The following is a 14957-nucleotide window of genomic DNA, read 5'->3' as shown; positions in this document are numbered from 1 at the left end:
TCTCTTGAAACTTTGGGATAAAATAATAAATGCACCCATTCTATGAATGGCGAAACCAGGAAGTTAACAGAGACCATCAAAAGATGTAAATGCTGACAGTAAGAGAGCTACTGCACTTGCAGTTCTTTATCTTTGAGAAGGGCCCAGTGCTGGGGCATCTGCTGTGCTTTTAACAAGCCATCTACATAGCTCAATTATCTTGACTTAAAATCTTCATCAGGACAGAAACTCAGGGGTAGAAGACGAACATGATTTATTACTAATCTTGTACAGGAAATCTACTTTATGGTGTGATTGTTTTGAGATCTGACAGAGCATGACTAAAATGCGTGGGGACAAAATACTCTCAGACTCTACATTTCAACCCTTAAGGTCTTACTCTTGTAGCAAACGAGTGCACCTTAGGGCACCGGAGTATGTGGGAGTTAACCGGAATATTGTGATGCAGCACTTGTGTTGGGTACTAAGTGATCAATGAACACCCTTTCTAAGGGATGACTCAGGAAACTTGGAGAAACAACTTTTCTCTTTCAAGTCCAAATTCAATCTGCTACTGTTCACTATCTATCTTGTTCTCTAATACGATCATTACATTTGCTTCAGTCCACATTTATTTTTGAGTTTTGACCAAATCTTCACATTTCGTATGCTAGCCCACAAGCCATACGGTGAACTCTCCTGGCCTACGACATGCAACCCTGCAGGAGCAGATATTGTATTTTAACTGTTTTTCCGTGATCTTTCCTTTTCTCTTCCTACAGCAATGTTTTCACAGGTTCTGTGCTCCAAAGATCAGAGCCATCTGTGACTGCTCAGTCTTCTTGCCTCACATCACCACACCCCACCGCTTCCTCCTCTATTCCCTGAAACACCTTCCTGGTTCATTCAGGATCTTGGTCCATACATTTTGAGTTCTTTTTGCTAATCCATCAACATTCCCCATGTCTCAACTCTGCTGTCAGACATGGGCTGGACAGCCATTACCCACAGAGACCATCTTATCCCTTTTGCCCTGACACTTACAGGTCTTCCTAAGTGGATTTCAGTGAACTATCAACTTCCATTGTGTCACCAGAGAATTCTTCCACCAGGGATGCTACAATTAGAATGTTACAATTGTTTCCCTTTACTGTTGGCAAGTATTTCCTACTTGTTCCATTATAAGCAAGCACTGTTCTTCTACACTTAAATATATTTTGTTAGCTTTCCAATCCCTGCTCAAACTCTACAAATTCTGCAGCAGCTTTCCTTTTCTGAAGCCCATTGCCTTTCTCTGCTCAGTGTGCAGTTCCCCAACTTGTTTCATCTAGTTGCTTTGTCTTCTAAATGTTTCCTTTTTGTAAAGCCCTGTATTTCCAAGCCTCTAAGCTTGACAGCAAAGGATCTATTCTATTCCCTAAAATAGCTCTAAAAATATTTATTATGAGGATAGTCACAAAGTATGCACTTCTTGCCTTCTGACTTTTGCAGGATTAATGCTTTATGTTTTAAATGAAAAAAAAAAAGATCTCAATAATTGCCACTGACATTACACATGACTTTCATGAACTATTTAAATCTATTTTTCTACTACTATTCTTTTTACAATGCCTACAGGTTACATATTGCTATTGCTTGTGGCTAATTGTGTATTCCTAAAAATATTTATCTTTAGCTGGCATTCTAAATCCATCAGAAAACGTCAAACTTGAATTTAGTGGTACCTGAAAAATAATATTTATATAAGATATCTCACAAATCTTTCCCCTCTTCTTTGCAAAGATTTAACAGCAGTTTTTTTATGGATGTCTTACTGCTGAAATTTAAGTAGATTAGTATGTATTAAACATGTGAAGCATGCCCTAAAAACTCAGTGACACTGACAAAAGTGGATTGTGTCAAGAAAATAAATTTAAATTCTTACACTACACACCACATTTAAGAAATTCAGATGGAGGGATTGGTGTAGCAGGTAAAGCCACCGCCTGCTCCAGGGGTAAGCATTTCTAGGCACAAACAACCATAAGTAATTTATATCACTTATTTGACTGTATACTACAAAAACTGTTTATATAAAAAAATTCTTTAAACAGAATCAAACAGAAAAATATTTGCAAATGATTAAGTTCTAAAAACTTACAAAAAGACAATGGGTTAATGAGACCACACTATATTCACACCTATGTATAACTCTATGCATATATTTGTTTATTTCTTGTTCCTTTTCCAAACAGGCTATGGACTAATAGAAATAAATCTAACCCCTAGTGTTACTATCAGTTGCAATAGGCTTTTTTAAAAAAATTATTTAATAAGGATACAGAAACTTAGTGAAATGAGTTTGGAATTTCTAGCTGGAGTAAATGGAGATTTTATTGGACCTAGAATTTCCAGTCAAACCTGTGCAAGTGCTGAAGGCAGGCAGTGTCCTGCTGAACTTGGGGCCATACTTTCGTGCGGGGGCAGAAGGCACACATCTGAGGAACTCTGTATACACACTGGGTCCTCCTGCCACAAAATCTGTCTCATCAAGGCTGCGTGTACACAGGGGAATTAAGGCGAGGTCAATGCCCGCTGTCCCTGGATTGCATCTTCACCTTCAGTTTTCCTGATCATTTCTTCACATACTCCAAAGAAGAACGCACAGATGAGTCAGCAATTCAGAGACGAAATACAAATGGCACCCACATACATGAAAACACATTCCATCCACTGATCAAATGAACATAAATTACAGCAGTAAGACACTACATTTTATCAATCAAATTGCCTAAAACTTGAAAGCCTCGCAACACCATTGTAAATGCCTCCTGGGAAAAGGCACTTTTTTACACTGTTGGTGACAGTATAAACTGATATAAGTTTATTTTTGCAAGGCATTGTGAAAGGTAGATCAATAACCTTAAATTCTACATACCTTTGGCTCTTAAATTCCAGCTCTAAGAACTTATGCTAAGGTAATATGGCAAAAATTTAGCTACTAGGATAGCTACTGCAACACAGTTGGTCATTTTCAGTGTATTTATTATTGTAAATTGATAAATTAAAATCATCAACAATTATCATATGCAAGTATAACACAATATTTTTAAACATCTATACATGGTTGAATGACTACATTAAGCTAATCAATATTTATTACCTTAAATTCATTTTTATGGCCAGAAACTTAAAATCTACTTTCTCAGCAATTTTCAAGAGTATACTACATTGCTTTTAACTACAGTCACCATATTGTATTCTTAAACTTATCTAACCTAAATTTTTTATTCACTGACCCCATCAAAATAATTTATAACAAAAATTATTTTTTATTTATTTTTTTTTACAGGCAGAGTGGACAGTGAGAGAGAGAGAGAGAAAGGCAGAGAGAAAGGTCTTCCTTTGCCATTGGTTCACCCTCCAATGGCCGCCGCGGCCAGCGCGCTGTGGCCGGCGGACCACGCTGATCTGAAGGGAGGAGCCAGGTGCTTCTCCTGGTCTCCCGTGGGGTGCAGGGCCCAAGCACTTGGGCCATCCTCCACTGTACTCCCTGGCCACAGCAGAGAGCTGGCCTGAAGAGAGGCAACCGGGACAGAATCCGGCGCCCCGACCAGGACTAGAACCCGGTGTGCCGGCGCTGCTAACAAAAATTCAAATAGCTTACATGTCCCAAAGTAGTAGATACACCAAATTACAATAAACCACACACAATGGAAAAAACAGTATGTTGTGGAAAAATATCAAATAAAATCCAAAATTTCATTTAAAAAATACATACTCCCATAAAGAGAAAAAACATAAATGCCAATATGGAAACAAGTTAATATTATGCATCTACTTTTCCGTGTTCAATGAGCATGTAATGCTGAGTAATTAAAATATATAAACTAAGGGTATGAATGTAAACACTCATGTTCTAGTCTTAAGTTGGCTTGATTTGAAGGTCTGCTTTTATCATGTCTTTCATATGCTATCACTTTACCTGAGTATAAGACAATAATTACAAATAACACTTAAATTCTTAAAAAAAACTATAGCAATTATGTGAAACTACACTCTTCAAATAGGCTCATTTAAACCATTTGGTTCACCTAAAAGCTCACTCTATACCCTGCCATCTATACAATGGTACTCTAGTCACAGGAAATGAGACACAGTCCATTATAAGGAAATGTTTCATACTTGTTTTCAGCAGCAACTGACATTTCATTCAAGCACTTTCAAATCCCCTAGGATTCTCCATCTGCTGTATGTCAAAATTTTAAGATCCCTCTTTGTGAACTTTAACACTCCTGTACAAACCAGTTGGAAGCCTTCTTCATACCGACTACTTTGATATTAACCAGTTTAGTCTGAATAAGTGTTTCACAATGTCACAATTTCCCAAATTTTTAACATGCGAATAGTAATTACCACTCTGGATTTTTATAACCTATTTCTATGTCTATTGAACATTACAGCAAGGTTTCTTTGGCCTACTTTTGAATATTTTTTGAAAAAAAAATCTTTTATAGTACTTGACAGTTCATGAAAAAATAAAAAGTGATGATATAATGTTAAGTCTATAAACATGCATTTTGTTATTAAGCAAAAAAATCATTCCATATAACATAGTTACTAAGGTGAAAAAGCATTTTCTAGCTATTAATTTAACCCCTAGTGCATAGATTATGGACATCTATGAGAGAACTTCAAGAAGTTTATGAAAAATGAAATTAAAAGATGTTTACTTTAATAAAAAATTGAAAGTCAATGCATTCAAGGGGTCTTCATGAAAATAAGTATTATGTAAAAACTATGCGTGGATCCCTGTTTGCACCAAAATATACTTTATTCAATTTCTTCATGAACTTGAAGTGTCCTTGTGTGTGCAACACACACACACACACACATATGTATAAACATATCACAGACACACACCAAGAATCAAGGAAAGGAAATAAAATGTTCTCTGTCCCTGGAACACTGCGAGCAATGCTGCTCTTCCGTCCATTGCTTCACTCCCCAAATGCCCTCAATAGTTGGGACTGGACCAAACCAAAGCCAGCAGCCAGAAACTCCATCCAGGTCTCCCATGTAGGTGACACAGACCCAACTACTGGAGTCATCATCTGCTGCCTTCCAGGGTGTGTGATGGCAAGCAGCTGTATGGGAGGTGGAGCTGGGACTTGAAACTAGCACCCTGATGTGGGATGCAGGAATCCTAAGAGGCAGCTTAACCTCTGAGCCTCAATGCCTGCCATGTCCATTAAACTGTAGATACACGACTGTAGTTTTACAGTTTTATAAAACTATTTAAAATAAACTAGCACGTTTGGATAAGAATCTACTTTCTCTTGGCTGGTGCTGCAGCTCACTAGGCTAATCCTCCGCCTGCGGCACCGGCACCTGGGATTCTAGTCCCTGTTGGGGCGCCGAATTCTGTCCCGGTTGCTCCTCTTCCAGTCCAGCTCTCTGCTGTGGCCCAGGAGGGCAGTAGAGGACGGCCCAAGTGCTTGGGCCCTGCACCTGCATGGGAGAACAGTAGGAAGCACCTGGCTCCCGGCTTCGGATCAGTGCAGTGCTGGCCGTCGTGGCCATTTGGTGGGTGAACCAATGGAGGGAAGACCTTTCTCTCTCTCTCTCTAACTCTGCCTGTCAAAAAAATTAATAAAATAAAATAAAAAAGTAAAAAAGAATCTACTTCCTCCCCAAACCTTCTGCTGACATGGGTTCTTGATTTCACCAAACATTTCACCAGTTTTCACTACATCTGCCTGTCTAGTCTAAAGGATATCTTTGGCATGTCACTGGAGACTTCTAACTGCGCTGATCACACCTTGAGCTGTCTTCTGTGAACTAGTCTTTTCCACCATTGTTGCCTCCGTGCGAGATTCTCTTTGTTGCTTTCATTGGTGCATCTTCACACCCTTCTGCTCAACAGTCTCAGGTTTCTATTTTTAGCTCTCTTCTTCTCTCATTTCTATTTGCTTTTGGGGAGAGGTTTAATTGTGTCCCACAGCTTTAACTGTAGTCACATAGATTAAAAAGTGAATATTCCTAAATAAAACCTAACTGAATTTTTCCCTATATGTGTGTGTATATATAAAAATTGCCCAACTGTTGAATTTCAAAGCCTCACAGACACTTCAAAATCCCTGTCTCAACCACTGACTTTACCACAAACAATACACTTTACCCTCCATCTTGGATTACAGTATCACTCGCCCACGTTGGAGAAGTTTTTTTCAATATCTTGCTTCCTTCCTGACCTCATGCAACCTATTAGTCACCCTCTGTTTGAATGGGTTTTCCTTTCCCACCTTGATAATTACAATACTACCTAACTGGCCATTTTGCTTCTTATTTGTTCCTTCAACAAAACCTCATTTATTTCCAGCTTCACATACTGGGTGAGGCTGAGTGAGCTCAGACACAACGGTGAGCAAGACCATGTCCTCACTGAGCTTAAACAGTCAACATTTTCCATTGCTTTCTGAATTGTACATACGACCGCGCTGTTGTTCTAACATGAACCTTCTCTAATTCTTCCCTACTATCTCCAGGAAACCATGAATTCCACGAAGATCCACGGATGCGTTCTGGGGCTACTCGGGCAACCTCAAACATCATGGGTTTGGGGCGCCAAACGACTTGTGGTTTCTGGAACAGTTCCTGGTATCCTACACACCATCCTTTGCTGCTTTGTCTCTGTCTTCTATTTTTATGCATGCTTTAAGCTTCTGTTCCAGTGCCACATTCTTTTTCCTTCATGAAACGTTCTTTCCTCTCCGTCCCCCACTCTACTGGCAATAATCTGCCTTGTGCTGACGCTGACTTTGCATATTCTGTTGTAATAACATTTACCATATTAAGTTCTAACTTCATGCGCACTTACCGGTTTGCCTAACCAGCCTATAAGCTTATAGAGGTCAGAAATTACATCTCAAACCATTTTCTATTTTTCCGGCACCAGCTACAATGTTTGGCATTTATTATTCATCAAATGAGGATGTAGCTGATATACTAAATAAGGAATCAATTTAATAAGTCACATGTAAACCTTATTCAGTTTTTACTTTCTGTGTGTTTTAAAATAATATTTAAAGTCAAGGCAATAATCATCAGATGTTCTTAATTGCCTTTTTCTCAATTTTATATGTGTTTGCATTCATTTTAATATTCATTCAAATATATTTTACATTCACTCTAAGTACAGTCTATTCTTGATGGAAAGCTATCTCAATTCAACCAATTCACATAAGAAAACCTCAATATAGTGAAACTATCACTCAAACTACTCAGTACATAATGCATCAGGTTTTCACGCAGAAAATTATATATGTATGCAATGTTAATAAACAGAATTGCTATGGAAAGAATATTCTTTAAATAGCACACACAAAAAATCAGTGAGTTGTTCTTCAAACACTTGACTACCCTCAGAATGGCAAATAAACTAAGGTAGTATGACTAACACTTATTTTTTCTATTTCAGTGATAATTACATCAATAAGCCTGATTCAGCATTCACTGCTGTTCAATTCATTAATTAAAACAATTTTACTGCTACCGCTGTGATTTTTCAAGGCTATCAAAAACACATTCAAAAATCAAAATAGCACACATCATCAGTTTTGATATGTGCATAGTATGCTTCACTTTGATTTCACTTTACAACTAAAAGAACATTAGAATTTAAATGGAGATACCACAGATGCTATACACTTTGAACAAAAATACTTAAAATGCAAGTTGAGTTTAGTAGAAAAGGCAGTATCTATGTGAAGAATAGTCAAGTGCCAAGTTTTCTGAGAATCCTCTTAGAATGGAAGAAATAAAAACATGTACACATACTGAGGAATAACAATAATGGCAGTAAAATCTTTACGTCTTAATTCTAGTTTCATAAAACTATGTATTATTTTAAATTTTATTTAAATTAGAACTTAACTCTGCTCAAGGGTGATTTATACATATCTGTGAAGTGAATGTATTTCAACCTTAAATGAAACATGGATGCTTTTGCGCAAGGAATCAGAAGTCACAACTGAAACTGTAAATGTACATATATCAAGGCAATATAATTATTTTCATATATTAGAAACTACTTGACTATATTTTGCAAAGCAACCCTTTAATTCAGAGTTTGATTTAGTAAGCACATGAAAATATTACTTTTGCTATTTTTGACATGCCACAGCAACTAAAACATAAAATGTAATTTATTACAGCAGACCATGCCAGAATTGACCGTTACATGCCAGAAGAGGGCCCATAATGGAATTTATATGCAAGTTATAATTTAGTGTGTGTAATAGAATCTCATAAAATCAGAATAACATTGAAATGGCATTTATTTCTTAAAGCAGTGGAATTCCATCATTTCCAAAGTAGGCTGAAAGAAAGGCTCATGGAGAAGGCTGAAGGGATGAAATTAGGCTACTGAGGCAAAGAAGTATGCCTTTCCTCAAATTATCTTCAGCAAATCCAAAGACTATTCCCTTTGTGGAAAGAGCCAGCAGAGAAATGCCATCCGTGTCACTGCTGGAAGCATCACAAGTGTGTCACCTAACAGGGTCTCCAGTGCCATTAGCGGTTTCTCCCAACTCTTCTACAGTTTAATTGGTAATGCAGTAGCTGCAAGTCCTTCCATTTCCTCTCTCTACCTATACACAGTCACTCAGAGAGAGAAGACCTTGTACTGTCCACACTCCCAGAGAACAATACTTCACCTGACATGGAAATTCAGACTGCAAAACAGCCAAAGTTCTCTGTTGAGAGGTTCATGTAAACAGTGTAGTTTACCAAACTGGCTTATGGAGTATCTTTTTCCTTTTAAAGTACAGTAACTCAACTTTTAGACATCTCTCCATCCAGAAACTGGATTATTAAAATGCTATTTCAAAGGACAAGAAAAATTGGCTCCAAGAAATGTACTTCAGTTGAGCAAAGCAGTATCTACTATATTAGAATGAGTGCACTTTCTTCTCCCCTTTTTGTTAACTAAATTAGCCCTGAATACCTAAGTATCTTTCACAATTAGTGTGGCAGGAGTGGAATCCTACAACAGGTGCAAGGCTAAGACCCCAGGTGAGAAATAAAGTCTTCCAGGAATGATTTATTTTATTGTGTGAACTGATGAGCATCAGTTAAATTGTCTTTTAATTGACTGGCTGTCTAAGGAACATGCCTTTGAGGGAAATGCTACCTGGGAAATTTCCCTTGGCCAGGAGGGGAAGGAGCAGGCTAAAGTCTTTGAAGTTTATAGCCATCAGACTAATTGTCGGCACCTTCCAGTCTACATCCATTTAATTACAGTAAATTAAAAAGGATGTGGGGTTTTCGAGGCAAATAAGTGAGTCCATAATGGTGACAGAAATTTCAGACTATGCAAATTACTAGCGCCTTTTCTGGAGGAAACCTTTAGTTCTCTCTCATCTTGCCCAGTGACAAGCCCTTGACAACTGCAGAGGGAGGGAGGGTAAACAAGGGGGGGGGGGGACAGGCAGGGGAGAAGGGGCATTTATTGTGGTCCAAACCCATGCAGGCACTTGATACTGTCATCTCCATAACTGCCTAAGCTGGAGAGACTTCCCACCTTGTACAAACAGTCATAATCAGAGCACACACTTACATGTATCTCACTAGATAGGAGGCACTACTGTAAGGACACTTGAACTGATTTATTCCTCTTAATAGCTCTTCTTACTAGTATCTCCAGAGCTCAAGAAGACCAAGTGACATAGCCAGCAGGTGGTTACGTCCATACAAAAGCAAGTAGGTTGGCTCTACCTGTTCCCAACCACTGCCCTCAGTGAACTCTCCAGCAATGTCCGATTTTCTTTCCCCCAAGTGGCATCAAAAGGTCAAGGAGAACAGGAGAAGGAGCAAGCTGAGGGAGTCCCACAGGAGACCACTACAGACAAAGTATCAGAAGAGATGGAAGAGTCTGCGAGTTATGTTCTGGGTGAGTCAGGTCGGGCGAGTGAGTAAAACAATGTGCACCCTGTCAGGTGCTTTCTGAATCAAGGCCACACTGCTGGATGGTGAGGACGACTTCACGCTTGGCAGAAACAAACGCACATGGTGACATTCTTAAAGACTGATACTTCGAAAAAAGGAAAAAGTCCACTGTGACATTTAAATAGGTATTTGAAAAGATCACATGACATGCAAAGCTGGATAGTCAGAATTCACGTGGGGGACTTTTAACAATGAATCAGACAGGAAAGATATCTGAAATAATCCAAAGCATACTGATAACTTTGCCTTTGATTAGGGTGTCCCACCACGTTGACAGTGTAACCTTTCAACAGCTTCCCAGAACTGCTGTTGATAGGTGGACACAAATGACTGTCCCACTTTGCATTGCCCGGGAGCTGACTCCCAACAGCACAGTGACCGCCGTGTCAGCATGTGTCAAGACAGGACTGCTCCCACATTCTTAAGCAGGAATGAGATTAACATCTGGAATTCCATAAGAAACTCAATTTACTACAATTGTTTCTCCTCGAGATTCTTTCTAACTTCACACTGCCATGGTTGGTGACGAGTTAGTTTTGCCAAAGAAACACTCTTACCACTTGTTGTGACTCTGCTAACACGGGAGACGCTTGACAGGGTCCAAATGTTCTTTCACTCTCATGGGATTGCTCAGGCCATCAAAATTTCATTAGCCTCACAGCCATTCTAGCACCTTCTTAACTTGAACTGTTGGCCTCTTTATCAATAAATAAACGAAATCTAACCTCTTTTAGTGACCAAACTCTTCTTTAAAGCTATAACTAGAACATCATGCATTCTACTTGCATAACTTTACAAATATTGGATAACATCTTTTCCCCAGGGAAAACAGCCTCATTCACAGTTATTTCAAAAAACATCAACAAAAACTCACATGTTAAACCAGATGAAAATAAACCAGTGTCTGCTGCCTAAAATTAGTTTCATTTTGGTGAATTATTTTGTTCATGTCTTTCATGTTTCAATTTTTGGTGATGACAGATAGACCTTCCATAGACACATCTCAAGCCATCTCACATCTCAAAATGAACACAATCAGACAACAAAAATAATTGAAGTCAACAGAAAATGCAATTGGAAAATCAACAGTTTTTCAAAGCTAGAGCAACTGAGAATACCCAAAGAGCAAATCAAATTCTTTTAGTAATTTTACATTAGAAATATTTGACTGGAAGTAGTAATGAAAGTGAAAATACGTATTAGTTTTGGAACTTTATAAAGGTGTTGGATGTTTATAAAGATGCTAGAACTTTCATTGGATGGCAAATTTTAGTTCTTCCTATAACCCAGCTTAGGAAACTTTTATAAAGCATAATATTTTTATATTAGAAAAAATCCTCACTGCTCATTTTATTCCAGAATTCAAAATTATAAGGTCTGCTAAGTATCTGATGAATACAGCCAGTATTCATTAAGAGAATTTATCTATTTTATTTTCTCTTTTGTTTTGCCTGCTTAAACTGACCTCACTAGTAATTCTTGGACCATCAAAATGTTGTTTCACAAAGCAACCACAACTAAACATCAGGAAAAAAGAATAAACACAAATTTAAGTCATCACTTTGCCAAAATCAACAAACACTGCCTTTGACACGTTACACTCTTAACTGACCTGCATACTCTCAACAAATGCTGCCAAATGTTCTGAGCTTCAAGGCAAGGCCCTTGACCGCTCTCCTCGTCTCTCACCATTCGGCTTCACAGCCACGGCTTGAAGAAATGAAAGCAGCTTTCCTTGCCCTGACTTCCCCCTAAGAACAAGGTTTCTGTGATTCCCTCAGAAAAAAATTCCTCCTTCTAGTTAGTAATAATCCATGCAAATGAAGAAGGGCAGTGGTGTGGAAAACTCTCCTCCCAACAATTTGGATACTATATACTGTCAATTACAATTAAGAAATATGCAGTTCCACACTTTCAAAAAGAAGTACCATGCACTTGGGAATTCACCATGGGATAGTTATAGTAGAAACATAAGAGTAATTTTAAAAATATTAAAATTAATTTATATTTTACCAATTTACATCTGTAACAAGATGCATTTGCTAACCGAGAGAAAGAAATTCCACCAAGGATCTGGGTGCAAAGGACAAGCTGATCCAATGTGAAAATTACTTAATAGAGGTAGATAAGGACTTTCCACGATGCAGATAATCAGAATTGAATGCATAATACTGCTGTGTCCTCCTCTTTCTTGTAACAGCACACATATTATTGTATATTTAAGGAAAATCAAATGCCAAATGCTACTTTTGAATATAATGAGTGTACCTGCTCAAGGAGTTTCATGTGAAGTACAAATGCACAGGAAGCAATATTTATATCAAATCATACACTTAAGGTTAGCGACTTCCGATTCTATAAAAATTGATATAAACACAGGATTTACTAAGGTGAATAGATTAGCAGAAGAAAATGTTGGTAGCTGGATTCTAAGACTCATTTAAAAAAAAGAAAGTCCTTCCTTCTTGTTTTGGGTTAGAATAAAGCCAGCCTCCACCAAGAAACAAAATCCAAAATGAAGAATCGGAGTGTATATTATTAATCAATCTTGATGTGGTTTAATGAACTAAAGAGTTCTACATAAGAAGTTGTTTCTGATGGTTTAAATTAGACTTACTTTTTCATGACTAGAGAGGAAATGAGTAACATGCAGAGGGAGACACAAGGTACAACGCCACACTGCGTGGTACCCAGCTGAAAGTCAAAGCTAATCATGGATATGCGTTTCTATTACAAAGAAAAACTGACAAAGTTGCTCAATAAATAAGATGAAGCATCAATGAAAAAACAACTTTCTTTTCAAATGCCATGTGATTCTTCTATTTTAATTTTCTCTTTGCTCTTTGATATACTGGAAATGCATAGCATTAATAACTCGACGGAAGTAGCGAGTGCACTGTTAATGTCAAAAGCTGAAGGAGAAAAGTGTTTGTTGTCCGATTCTTCCTTAGAAGCAGCACTGACTAAAAAATTAAGTTTCTTCTTAAATTTGCTTTTGCATATAAATTAACTCTTTTAAAATTATCTCGCACTGGTAATAAATAGGAAAGGAGTCCTGATAATTTATAAAGATGTTTTTTCTTACAATATGGAAAGCCGATGTTTTCCTAAAATCCAAGTTCTGTGGGTGGATTTAATTGCACAGTAATCCCGTCCCCAAGGCACATCAAAGGCCACACTCCCCCTCTTTACCAAGATTTCAATTGCTCTCATCAACTAGTAAGTTTAAAGCATGATCAAATGTGTTCTTCAATCACTCGAGCCCTGTTAATAAACTATTCTGTGTGCTCACTCATCCATTCTGATTCTGCAACTTCTTTAAGGTATCTTCAAGAGGAATCTACAAAGACATCTTTGATTGTAAGCAGGCTCTGGGGTAAACTTTATCAACACTTGCTTTGCTACTCCTCAGAGGATAACAGGTGACATGGTCCAGAAAGGTAATCTTTTTTTTTTCCCTGTACACAACTGTTTTTCAAAACTCCAACGAACACATCATAAACTGCTTGCATAATTTACCAATATGATGTTGAATATTGATTTTTTTTCCGGGAAAAATAAAATGCATTATTCAAGGGCAACTTTTCTGCGGGGGGGGGGGGGGGGGAGACTCTGCTACAGTAAAAGATAAAGAAAGAGATAAGAGGAAGAAAGGAAGGAAAACATGTCGCCATAGTCAACCAAAACACACAGAAGCACTGAATGCCATCGTAAAGCCAAAAGTGTGACTTACCGGTCTCACTGTCGGACTTGTTCTCGTGCTCCGTGTCCGTCAGGGTGAGCGCTGAGTTGGACCGGCTGGACAGGCAGGAGCTGCGGCCTGATTTGACCCCCCTGCCCCAAAGTCTCATGGCATGCTCTGGGGACATCACTGCTTCGTTTTCAGTATCAGCATCTGACCCTGCACTGATAGAGTAACCTCTGTGGGGGAGCCCCATTTCCGCACAAAATGCCAGTCCTCTTCGAGTTGTTGGTTCGCAAACTCCTAACTGCCTTAGGGTAAAATTCTGTCCTAATTAGGGGGAAAAAAAGATATAACAGCTAGTGAGTACATGATTAACATTCTTTTTTATTTTTTCTTAAAGACTATTTCCCTGAAACAAACAGTCAAGCATGCAGGCTTTTCAGCTGTCAGCCCCAGGTGTTTACATTCGCCCTGCACAGCACATGGTCACATGGCATATGGCACATGGGAGCGCGGGGGCTGCACGACTGCCCTGCCTACCCTGGGCTTCGAGCATCTTCGGCACCTGTGAAAGCCCATAAGCACCTCTGGTGAAACGGGCACGTTAAGGAGCACAGGTGTGAAAACCAAGCCCAGAGAAAGCAATGGCTACTAACGACAGGATCGAACTTAGCTGATGTGGAAAGCCACCAGGATTGTCCTGAGTTGGACTGAATAGGACTAAACCAAAGTCACTCCTCTCCCTACCCATATGTCCGTTCTTTGGAAGACAAGGCCTTCCCCCAGGAATAAGTTACTTGATAAGTAGAAACAGAGCTAGCTCAGTGGTCTCCTGTCTTCCTACTTTAACTTAGCAACCACTAGGAACTTGCGTCCTGTGTAGTATGCATGTGTGTTTGCATGCTTAAGTTTGGAGCATGGAGTGTAACATCTGCAGCCCATCTGGGACATCTATGCCTACTTAAACTTTCTGCTTTTAAAACCACCCCTGGAAACATCTGTATTGATCAGAATATACCTATTTTTGCAAATAAAGTGCATTCTAAAAATACAGTGGGAGTGGGAGTATTATGTATTTAAAAATTAATGATAAAGTCAACTTCCCTGAAAAATAAATGGCTGTGAACTCTGCAGGCCTTTACTAATAAATTGAGCATAATAAAACTCATGACACTGCAATAACTTAAAGCAAAAGTGTTTAAATTAGGTGACACTTTAAAATGACCGCTATTATTAATGGCTTTCCCAATCCTGTTTTTATTCTTGAAATTTCACACACATTTTATGATACTGTGGATATGAAGAG

At 38.5% G+C, this 14957-nt stretch overlaps 1 protein-coding gene across 10 annotated transcripts in view; it reads right to left on the bottom strand.

Moving 5' to 3' along the window:
- Positions 1–14957, bottom strand: part of TENM3 (teneurin transmembrane protein 3) — a 650972-nt gene that overhangs the window by 440892 nt on the left and 195123 nt on the right. For 7 of the 10 annotated variants that reach the window (XM_070068317.1, XM_051842575.2, XM_070068314.1 and 4 more), the window contains exon 3: positions 13700–13978. The exons of the other annotated variants lie outside the window; for them this stretch is intronic. In XM_070068317.1, coding sequence (XP_069924418.1) covers positions 13700–13978 — 279 coding nt within the window. The remainder of the gene's footprint in view (positions 1–13699; positions 13979–14957) is intronic. 10 annotated transcript variants of the gene reach the window in all.

The sequence above is a fragment of the Oryctolagus cuniculus genome, chromosome 2 (assembly GCF_964237555.1).
Source record: "Oryctolagus cuniculus chromosome 2, mOryCun1.1, whole genome shotgun sequence".
NCBI classification, from domain to species: domain Eukaryota; kingdom Metazoa; phylum Chordata; class Mammalia; order Lagomorpha; family Leporidae; genus Oryctolagus; species Oryctolagus cuniculus.
The sequence above is the reverse complement of the archived record's forward strand: the minus strand, read 5'-3'. Positions and strand labels throughout refer to the sequence as shown.